The sequence below is a fragment of the Gadus chalcogrammus genome, unplaced genomic scaffold (assembly GCF_026213295.1).
Source record: "Gadus chalcogrammus isolate NIFS_2021 unplaced genomic scaffold, NIFS_Gcha_1.0 GACHA024, whole genome shotgun sequence".
Taxonomy (NCBI): domain Eukaryota; kingdom Metazoa; phylum Chordata; class Actinopteri; order Gadiformes; family Gadidae; genus Gadus; species Gadus chalcogrammus.
The window spans coordinates 200887-212659 of NW_026613459.1; the positions used below are offsets into that span (position 1 = coordinate 200887).

An 11773-nucleotide genomic window follows, 5' to 3' on the forward strand; every position below is an offset into this window, starting at 1 on the left:
ATCAGTCATATGAACTATAATCAGTCATATGAACTATAATCAGTCATATGAACTATAATCAGTCATATGAACTATAATCAATAATCAGTCATATGAACTATAATCAGTCATATGAACTATAATCAGTCATATGAACTATAATCAATAATCAGTCATATGAACTATAATCAGTCATATGAACTATAATCAGTCATATGAACTATAATCAGTCATATGAACTATAATCAATAATCAGTCATATGAACTATAATCAATAATCAGTCATATGAACTATAATCAGTCATATGAACTATAATCAGTCATATGAACTATAATCAATAATCAGTCATATGAACTATAATCAATAATCAGTCATATGAACTATAATCAGTCATATGAACTATAATCAGTCATATGAACTATAATCTATAATCAGTCATATGAACTATAATCAACTCGACTGAAACACAAACATCCACATTCTGCTACCAGTGATGAAGAGTAGTGGACCAGTGATGAAGAGGAGTGGACCAGTGATGAAGTCTAGTGGACCAGTGATGAATAGTAGTGGACCAGTGATGAAGAGGAGTGGACCAGTGATGAAGTCTAGTGGACCAGTGATGAATAGTAGTGGACCAGTGATGAAGAGGAGTGGACCAGTGATGAAGTCTAGTGGACCAGTGATGAATAGTAGTGGACCAGTGATGAAGAGGAGTGGACCAGTGATGAAGAGGAGTGGACCAGTGATGAAGTGTAGTGGACCAGTGATGAAGAGGAGTGGACCAGTGATGAAGAGGACTGGACCAGTGATGAAGAGGAGTGGACCAGTGATGAAGAGGAGTGGACCAGTGATGAAGTCTAGTGGACCAGTGATGAATAGTAGTGGACCAGTGATGAAGAGGAGTGGACCAGTGATGAAGAGGAGTGGACCAGTGATGAATAGTAGTGGACCAGTGATGAAGAGGAGTGGACCAGTGATGAAGAGGAGTGGACCAGTGATGAAGAGTAGTGGACCAGTGATGAAGAGGAGTGGACCAGTGATGAAGAGGACTGGACCAGTGATGAAGAGGAGTGGACCAGTGATGAAGAGGACTGGACCAGTGATGAGGAGGACTGGACCAGTGATGAAGAGGAGTGGACCAGTGATGAAGAGGACTGGACCAGTGATGAGGAGGACTGGACCAGTGATGAGGAGGACTGGACCAGTGATGAAGAGGACTGGACCAATGACGGGGAGGCGTGGAGCAGGACCCCAGGCGGCCACAGAACAGCAGACAGGTCCAGTGGCGATCCTGGGGGGGGGGGGGGGGGTCGCCCGTGCCTAAAACCGCCACTGGACAGGTCCACATTCAGGCCATGCACTTTTCTTCTTTAAGGAACCAGCTGATAGTCAGTTCATAAGCTGTAAGTTAATAAGCAGTCAGTTCATGAGCAAATAGCATGCCTGTATTTTAAATGTAGTGCCTTACTGTTTAACTGCTTACAGATGCAGGCCCACTTTGCTTACATAACTGTATTGCATATTTGTGAACATTGGATATTGGCCAAGTTATGTTGGCTTGAATACCGTGTTGATGGATGAAAGCTCAGGGTTTAAAGGAAACATGAGATATGAATGACATTCCTCCTCCTCCCAACCTTAATACAAGCATCATTTCAACCAATAACATAAGAAACGGACAGTGCGGTGTCTTGTTCTTTAGTCCTGACTGACTTTGGAGGTTGACCTACATGGTCTTGGTTCTACTAGCTCAGCTCAGTGAGCAGCAGACTGGAGTCTTTCTCTCTTGGTCTTGTAGGTGTTGCTGGATATGCCGAAGGAGGGCTAGGCCTGCAAGGTTACAATAAAGAGTCCATGGGATTTCTCTGTTCTTCATTGCAGTACCCAGTCCAGGGTGGAAGAGTAGTGCTGACCTCCCACATCCCTGGCGGTCTCCAGAGTCTACTGGGATACCTGTGCGGCTTGAACCTACAGTGCAGAAGACCTGTGGAGGACGTCTGAGGGGTCCGCCAGAGTCACCGTGGATCCCTTCAGAAGCTCTCTGGAGGCCAATGACCTGATGATGTACCTGGGGACGAGGTCTGTTCTGTGCACACACACACTAAGGGGCAATGCAAGAGATAAAAGCTACAAAAGAAAACACCAACCCAGACTTAGGCCTTCAAGTTTATTTCTCTGGTGTCATTGCCAAATGAAGAACAGAATACCTACAGATGCCGTCGAACAAAAGCAGTGAATAATGGATCTGCAGAAGATGATTCCATGCCGACGCTCCACCCTGTCCATTCAGCTTTGGGATAGCTATCCGCTAAATCTGCTATTTGTTTTTCTAAAAGTATTTACTGGTCTAATTGATAAAGATATTGGAGGTCAAACCTCTAGCGTCTATAAGTGAGATGACTAAATATAACATACAACACATAATAAGCTTACACATTAGCATTCCCCTCATTATAGAATTAACTTATGATCTACAACTAACATCCTCGTCAAACAGTACAGATCAGCCTTCGCTCTGTCAAACATGCTATCAAAGCCAATCATTCAGTACCATCTGTTGGAATTGTCACAATGCGTTTTCAAAACATGAGGCCAAGCTTAAAGAACAGTGAAGCATGGACCAGGTTACATTCACTACAGTTAGTTCTAGCTCATCAATTAGTTCGACACAGTCCTTGACCGGTACGCACATCTCTGCGTACACCTCAGAAGTCCCAAATTAAACTAGACACACAACATGACAACGGTCAACAATGAGCCTCTAAACAGGATGTATTGATGCACAGATAGAGGACCTTTGGGACGATTATCAAAAATACACTGTTTACATTGAGCTCATACAGGCAACACAACACTGTAAGGAGGAAGGGAAAAATAAGATCCTCTAAAAAATATATTACTTTTTGCCGTAGGCCTATATAAACTTTGTCTCCATAGTAACCAAAGGCACTGTCTTTCCCGCTCTGACTCCTCTCATTCAAAACCAACATCCCCTAGCAGTGAGAAAACCCACATTCACATCCCAGCGCAGTGTGGACTGTCCCCCTATATATAAGCCCCCTATACCCTACCTACCCTATACCCCATCTACCCTATACCCTACCTACCCTATACCCTACCCACCCTATGCCCTAAACCCTGCATCTACCCTATACCCTACCTACCCTATACCCCATCTACCCTATAACCTACCTACCCTATACCCTACCCACCCTATACCCTAAACCCTACACCCCATCTACCCTATACCCTACCTACCCTATACCCCATCTACCCTATACCCTAAACCCTACACCCCATCTACCCTATACCCTACCTACCCTATACCCCATCTACCCTAAACCCTACATCCCACCTACCCTATAGCCCATGTTAAGCATTATGGGGGCCGTGTTGCGATGGTTTCCTGAAGCAGAGTAGCATAGCACACGACCCTGTCCCACACACAGAGAGCTCTGGAGAACTCTGGGGTCCTGGAGGCCTGAGAGACGACCTCCAACCCAAACCTCATCTCCCTTTGTTGTGCTTGGTGTTTCCTCGACTGTGAACTAGGATCTATTGAACTATGTGTACACCGTTTCCTACTGACACAATATCATGCTAGGAAGTCAAACAAGTCATTTGCACAGTAGAAAAAAAATCCATGCAATTAAACACGATTCTGGCTTTGCACCAGAATTGAGTGATGAAATATAAAATCAAACACAGAACAGGGCAAACCCCTATCTGCACATGAGGTATACAGAAACGGCTGAATATCATAACTAAACCCAGCGCAACAATGCTGAAGGTAAATTTATCATGCAAGACCAATAAGTAAACATTGAGTTAGGAGTGCAACCAACCACCTCTTGAACTTCCCTTTGTTCCCACAGGGTGCCCTGGGGGTGCCCACATCTTCTGTGTTCCACACGGCCCCCTGCCTCACTAGGAGCATCAGAAGGTTTCTGCTCCAATTCAATCCCACCCTGGTGGAGGGACGTTTTGACCTCGCAGAGAGCTACAACATATCCGTGACGTCACAGAAAGGGGGCTTTGTCTAACGGCAACAGGCTGGAGACAAATCCTGGGGGGGCGACCCACGTTACAAAATAAAAGCTAGGCATGGCTGGGTAGAGGCATGGCGTGACTAGAGGCCGGAGGGCAGGGACTTGGCCTTCACACTTCAAAGACGAGGAAAGAACAACACGCTACACAAGTCTGGCGCTTTGACCTCCCATGAGGTGCGTATCCCTCCTCAGGATGGGTTTGGAGGGCGTATCACTCCTCAGGATGGGTTTGGAGGGCGTATCCCTCCTCAGGATGGGTTTGGAGGGCGTATCCCTCCTCAGGATGGGTTTGGAGGGCGAATCACTCCTCAGGATGGGTTTGGAGGGCGTATCCCTCCTCAGGATGGGTTTGGAGGGCGTATCCCTCCTCAGGATGGGTTTGGAGTGCGTATCCCTCCTCCAGGATGGCTTCTGGGGACGGGTACCCGAACAGCGTGAAGTCCGGCTGGTACAGTTGGTACAGCCTCCTCCGGGCCTCCAGCGGCACGGCCCCGAACCAGTCCGCCAGGGAGAGTCCGGCGGACTGGTTCCCGCGCGCGGCGGGGGGGAACTGCACCACGTTGTCCACCCTGAGCTGCCTCAGCAGCTGCTCAGCGTCCTCCTCCAGCGTCTCCAGGTGGCCCACGAAGTCGTACTGGATCTGGCAGGGGTGGCAGAGACGGTACACCTGCTGCCAGTGCTCGTTGAAGGGAGCCTCCTTCTCCGTGTCGGGGTCCAGCAGGTACTGGACGAACTGCAGGAAGGAGGGGTGGACGCCCGCGGCCCCTGCCTCCGCCGCCAGGGCGGGGGGCGTGGGCTGGAGGCCGTAACGCCGCAGGATGGCCTTGCCGTACAGGTTGTAGAAGTCGTCGTTGGTCTCCAGGAACTTGTTGCGGAAGGCGGAGACGAGGCGGACGAAGGGGTCCCTCACGAACAGAACCTTGGTGTACTTCTTCAGCTTCACCTGCAGGACGGGGTAGGAGATGGTGGAGGGGACCTCATGGATTCAAACACATCCGTCCAAGGAATGCAGAAATACATTTGAAATACACGGAAATTATTTTATCGTATGAGAGGTTCAAAGTAATGAAAGTAAAAATCAAGGCCATGCTGTTTGATGCCGTTAGCCCCACCAGCCGAGAATCCCCAGGGGGGGGTACACTGACCTCCAGTGGGGGGGGGGTACACTGACCTCCAGTGGGGGGGGGGGGGGGGTACACTGACCTCCAGTGGGGGGGGGGGGTACACTGACCTCCAGTGGGGGGGGGGGTACACTGACCTCTACCAGGGGGGGGGTACACTGACCTCCAGTGGGGGGGGGGGTACACTGACCTCCAGTGGGGGGGGGGGTACACTGACCTCCAGTGGGGGGGGGGGGGGGGGTACACTGACCTCCAGTGGGGGGGGGGGTACACTGACCTCCAGTGGGGGGGGGGGGTACACTGACCTCTACCAGGGGGGGGGGGGTACACTGACCTCTACCAGGGGGGGGGAGGGTACACTGACCTCTACCAGGGGGGGGGGGGTACACTGACCTCTACCAGGGGGGGGGGTACACTGACCTTCATGAGGTGATGGGAGAACTTCCCGTAGCGATGCCTGAACTTGCTGAAGGTGAGGTGGGAGCTGAGGTTGTGCACCAGGCTGCGGGGGATGGCCTGGGGGTCCGTGTATGGCACCCCGTCCTGCAGCACGCTCTCGCTCAGGATGATCATCAGCCGCTTCCAGTTGGTGCACGCCACCTGGTGGCACGGAGGGGGAACGCAGGGAGAGGACAACACGGATTTATCCATTTGAAGTCTATGGGGTCGGCATCGAAGACAATAGTCCAAAATAAACCTCTGCCGTTTCATATTGTTCATCAGACTTTTTCCAATGACTGCTGTTGGGACACTGATCCAGGGGCCGCTGTCACCATGGGAACCGGCGGCCGCGCCTGGCCTACCTTGGGCACGTAGCAGAAGATGATGCCGTGGCGGTCATCCACGATGAGGTGGTCCAGAGCCTTGTTGGGGATGTCATCGAACGAGCGTTTCTTCCCGGGGAACGTCACACTGTCCTCTGCACACGCCTCCTGCAGCCTCCGCCGTCGCCGCTCCTGGTGGAGCAATTCAGCAAGGGAGAGGAGCAGGAGCAAACGGCATTATACAAAGGGTTAGGGTTAACCCTACATAGGGTTAGGGTTAAGGCCTGATTCCACCGGACGTGTTACGGCAGCGTTACGGCTGCGGCACGTCTTGGCCACGGTCACCGCAGCAGATAGGTTTCACTCTAATCAATGAGACCATTTCCACCGGGCGCGGCTGCGGAACGTCTCAGCAGCGTCCCAGGAGCGTCTCGCCGTGCCGCAGCGCTATCATTCCGTAGCATTTCTATTTTTGCCGCAAGCCGTTGCTGAACCGCGTCAATTTAAACAGAGCAGATCGAGCCGGGCAGGAAGTGAAAAAGTAAAAGCCATAGAGCATCCGGTAAATTTTCAAAATAAAACACAATACTCAGCTCATGTAGCCTATCACAACGTCATTTATGTACCAAATCATCCTTTTAATAAGGGCAATGGCCGGAAGGACAAAACGTGGCATTTAATTGCAGTCGTTTTGGGAGTGGAAGTTGAGTACATTAGGTTTAGGATTATCGCGTGATCTCGTGATCTTGCGTGAATACGGCTGGCTCGCAACGCACGTTGCGCTGCTGTAACGCGCCCGGTGGAATTGCAAGCAGGGCAAAGTCGCAGCCGTAACGCAGCCGTAACGCGGCCGTAACGCGGCCGTAACGCGGCCGTAACGCGGCCGTAACGCGGCCGGTGGAATCGCTGGGTTAGAGTTAGACCTACAAAGGGTTAGAGTTAACTCTACATAGGGTTAGGGTTAACCCTACATAGGCTTAGGGCTTACCTTACATAGGGTTAGAGTTAACACAGGCCGTCGCTCTGAGCAGGCCTGCATTAACCTGCCATCGGGCCCTGGGGCTGAGAGGCTTCGTAGGCCCCATGAGAGGGGATCTTACAATGAAGATGTGTAAATAATTTTCGGACATTTTGCTGTTGTCGACGGGGGACGGGGACGGGGGGGGGGTTGAGGCGTGGTCTGTGGTGTCAAGTGGCCACTGGGCCCAGCTACCAGTAGTGGCCACTGGGCCCAGCTACCAGTAGTGGCCACTGGGCCCAGCTACCAGTAGTGGCCACTGGGCCCAGCTACCAGTAGTGGCCCTCTTTTTTTCTTGGCTCATGATAGGCCTCTGACCTTTGTAAGCCCCAAACAAAAAATCACATTGTCTTGGGCCGACGCCGATCGGGGGCCCAGTATAAAAAATAACAATGTAAAGAAAAGATTTTTACTGCAGCTCATGTTAGCCCCGTGATGGGCGTAGGCCCCGTGATGGGCGTAGGCCCCGTGATGGGCGTTAGCCCCGTGATGGGCGTAGGCCCTGTGATGGGCGTAGGCCCCGTGATGGGCATTAGCCCCGTGACGGGCATAGGCCCCGTGATGGGCATTAGCCCCGTGATGGGCGTAGGCCCCGTGATGGGCATTAGCCCCGTGATGGGCGTAGGCCCCGTGATGGGCGTAGGCCCCATGACGGGCGTCAGCCCCCCGTGATGGCCTACGCCCATCACGGGGCCTACGCCCATCACGGGGCTAATGCCCATCACGGGGCCTACGCCCATCACGGGGCCTACGCCCATCACGGGGCCTACGCCCATCACGGGGCTAGCGCCCAGGTTGGCCGTGCATTAAGGCGGCCGTGGCTCTGAGCACCGTGCGGCCGGCGGTCAGTTCTACTACCATCAGTCCGTTATTATTCCATCGTACTGAGTTGTGAGCTGAGGCTGGTGAGCAGCGGCAGACCTGTCTCTGCTGCAGCTCAGCGGCCACGGGCGTCAGGTGGATCTTCCATTCCCGCCGCGGGACGTAGCGCTCCTCCGCCCTCTCTGATTGGTTGGCTGTGTCCAGGGGGGCGGGGTCGGTGGGCTCCCCGGTGCCCAGCTCCAGGAACTGGTTCACGAAGGCGTTGATGTCCGAGAGGAAGGACGGAGACCGCGACGCTTGCAGCTGTTGTTGTTGTTGTTGTTGTTGTTGCTGTTGTTGCTGCTGTTGTTTTGGTCCTTGCTGTGGTTGGGGGGGGGTGTGGGGGGTCCTGGGCCCGGGGGAGAAGGGGGAGAGGGGGGAGCGGCCGTAGGAGTAGGGGGTCCCCATGTCGTCCCAGTAGATGATGATCAGCAGCACCATGAGGGCAGAGCCCAGCAGCAGGAAGATGTGGAAAAGGCGGGGCCTGCCCATGGCCACGCCCACTCAGCCTCCCTGCGGAGCTTCAACCGTGCTGGCACCTACTACACGATCGCCGTGACGATAAAGAACAGATCCGCAACCTGCTTCTCTCCTTAGGTATCACCATGACAACAGATTGGGAATCCTGGGGTGCTCTCTAGTTGGTCACCATGGAAACAGGTTCCGGGACTCTCACCATGGAGACGGTGAGAGCCGGGGGGGGTTATCTTTGTCTGTGAGGTGGAGCGTGTCATGGAGGTGTGGGAGGGTCAAACCAAACTCTGCTCCAGTGTCTCCTCCCCGACCGCCACCTGCGGACGAGACACCAGAACACGATGACACAGGAAACCAGAAACCAGACCGACCCCTTACACAGGAAACCAGAAACCAGACCGACCCCTTACACAGGAAACCAGAAACCAGACCGACCCCTTACACAGGAAACCAGAAACCACACCGACCCCTTACACAGGAGACCAGAAATCAGACCGACCCCTTACACAGGAGACCAGAAATCAGACCGACCCCTTACACAGGAGACGAGACCGACCCCTTATACAGGAGACCTTACACAGGAAACCAGAAACCAGACCGACCCCTTACACAGGAGACCAGACCGACCCCTTACACAGGAGACCAGACCGACCCCTTACACAGGAGACCAGACCGACCCCTTACACAGGAGACCAGACCGACCCCTTACACAGGAGACCAGACCGACCCCTTACACAGGAGACCAGACCGACCCCTTACACAGGAGACCAGACCGACCCCTTACACAGGAGACCAGACCGACCCCTTACACAGGAGACCAGACCGACCCCTTACACAGGAGACCAGACCGACCCCTTACACAGGAGACCAGACCGACCCCTTACACAGGAGACCAGACCGACCCCTTACACAGGAGACCAGACCGACCCCTTACACAGGAGACCAGACCGACCCCTTACACAGGAGACCAGACCGACCCCTTACACAGGAGACCAGACCGACCCCTTACACAGGAGACCAGACCGACCCCTTACACAGGACAGCCCCACCTCCTCCACCTCCTCCACCTCCTCTGGGTCTAAAACAGCCCCACCTCCTCCACCTCCTCTGGGTCTATAACAGCCCCACCTCCTCCACCTCCTCTGGGTCTATAACAGCTCCACCTCCTCCACCTCCTCTGGGTCTAAAACCACTCCCCCCCCCCCCCCCCCATCCCAGAACCAGTGTGTGGCCCTGTATCCTGACCCTCTTCCCAGAACCAGTGTGTGGCCCTGTATCCTGACCCCCATCCCAGAACCAGTGTGTGGCCCTGTATCCTGACCCCCATCCCAGAACCAGTGTGTGGCCCTGTATCCTGACCCTCTTCCCAGAACCAGTGTGTGGCCCTGTATCCTGACCCCCATCCCAGAACCAGTGTGTGGCCCTGTATCCTGACCCCCATCCCAGAACCAGTGTGTGGCCCTGTATCCTGACCCTCTTCCCAGACTTGGAAAATCGTGTTTTACTGGTTAGTTATAGCGTGCTATTTATAGTACATTTCCAGTGCATAATTGACCAATTACTTTTGTAATTAATGGAGATACTAGGAGATGAATGGAGATACTATGAGATTTTAGGCACGAAGCTAGTGATGGGTTTTTCCGAACATATTTTTTAATGACCCAGTAGGCTACCACTGGTAATTTGATGTGTATTGATCCAAAACAACATATTTGTAATATTTAATCTATCCTGTGTTATCCCCGTACAGGATTCAGTCTGCCCCCAATGGGACCATGAGGGTCTTATTATGGACAGCCGAAAAGCAGGAAACCAGTTTGTCAACAAAAACTATGTTCCTAACCAGTAACTGTTCACATCCACCGGAACCAAACCGGTTAAATGTTAGTAACTGTTTAACGCCGGAACAGAACCGGTTCAATGTGAGTAAAGGTTCACAAACCGGAACAGAACCGGTTCAATGTTAGTAACGGTTCCTATCCACAGTCAGCTCCTTTAGTTCAGGAGCCCGAAGAACCCCTCCTGTTCTGGGAGTCGGTTTGGGGTGTGGGTGCCGGTGCAGGGTTCTAGACGCCTCCCGGGGTCTGACGGATACAATGAAGCTTTCACGTGCCCGCTCCCCGCCGGGCTCGAGCGGCACGCGGCGGACTCCAGATCGTTTACAACGCGTCGCGCGAGGAACATCAATCCCTCACGGGTAACGCGGGGGACGGCAAAGTAGTGGGAGACGGAGAACCAGCCTCCCCGGGACACCGTGTTAATCAACCCGTCTCTAGACCTCCTAACGGCTGCACACATAGAGACGCGACGCTAAAGACCAACGGTTATAATATAGAGCATCAAAGGCGCGTTCTCACCTCGTCCCTGGATCGCCAGCTCCTCGCGCACCGCGCCGCGTCAGCTGAGCCGTGGGATTCGAAGACAGTGTGCCATGCGAAGTATCGCGTGATTTGTATGTTACCGTTACTGAGAGCTTTAGTTACTTCGTCAGCTTTCGCGCTCGGCTCTGTGTCGACGCGTCTGATAGTTGAAAGGTAATTGGTTAGCGGAGATTAATTCTGTATTTAAAGACTTAATCAGCTGGTGATTGGTCGTCCCAGGCAAGCCCCGCCTCCTTCTGGGATTCTAGACAAGCCCCAAATCCCCTTTCAGCGTAGGAGGGATAAAGTTTTTATTCATCCAATCAGGAGTTTGATCGTTAATAGAATTAAAGTGTCAGCTTTAGTCTCTCTCTGCTGATTTATGAGATTTATATATTATATATTTGTAGCGCTCTCTGTGGTCGAACGGTGATATGCTTTTGGTTTTCGACAGGAGGGGGCACAACAATACATTTTATGCAATCCAAACATTTGTTCCTAAACGATATTATGGAGGTTAGTCACACTGTTAATATTTATTCTTATATGTGAATTACCTTCATAGGGTGAGTGTAGTTTGTGTTTGTCTCGGCATGGGTGATTACTGATAAGTGTTATATGGTTCGTACGCATTATATAATCAATCATATAATCATCACAGCATGGATGATTATATGACATACAGAAACTAGGTTGAATTGATCTTTAAGATAACAAACATTTTACACGTGATTTTAATAAGATTTTTATTTTATTTATTACCAATCATCCAAGTTTACATTTAGTGCTCACATTTTTCTGATCATTGTATTCGACAGGTGCAGTATTCATTACAGCCACAAAAGGTCGCTAGACACTAATCTACCACATTGCGATTTGGAGATCACATTGACAAGTTAAAAATTACGTTTAAAGGGACACCAAGAGGCTTTTTCTTGTTCTTTATTAGTAATAAATTGCTTAAATAGGACACATTTACAAGGAATGCATGCCATTGTTTGGAGACAGGACAATGGATAAGTAGGAGATTGGGATTAACACGATGTAGAGGGAAAAGCCGGTATGTTACACGTTGTTTAGCATATCATTTGTGTGAGTCTGTGTGTCCGTGTGTATGCGTCTGTGCATGCTCGGGTGCGTGTGCGT

General features: G+C 51.7%; 1 protein-coding gene across 2 annotated transcripts; it reads right to left on the bottom strand.

Annotated features, from left to right (window-relative positions):
• Window positions 1-3313: 3313 nt before the first annotated feature.
• Window positions 3314-10794, bottom strand: LOC130377946 (carbohydrate sulfotransferase 12-like). Of its 2 annotated transcripts, none has more exons than XM_056584896.1 (5): window positions 10625-10794; window positions 7818-8584; window positions 5954-6106; window positions 5571-5750; window positions 3314-4972 (listed from the first exon to the last, which is right to left on the bottom strand). In XM_056584896.1, the coding sequence occupies exons 2-5, from the start codon at window positions 8283-8285 to the stop codon at window positions 4331-4333; spliced, it is 1443 nt and encodes a 480-aa protein (XP_056440871.1). In that variant the 5' UTR covers window positions 8286-8584; window positions 10625-10794; the 3' UTR covers window positions 3314-4330. The 2 variants fall into 2 exon arrangements, with proteins under 2 accessions (XP_056440871.1, XP_056440872.1); XM_056584897.1 differs by having other exon boundaries at window positions 7854-8584; window positions 10625-10793.
• Between the last annotated feature and the right edge of the window lie 979 nt (window positions 10795-11773).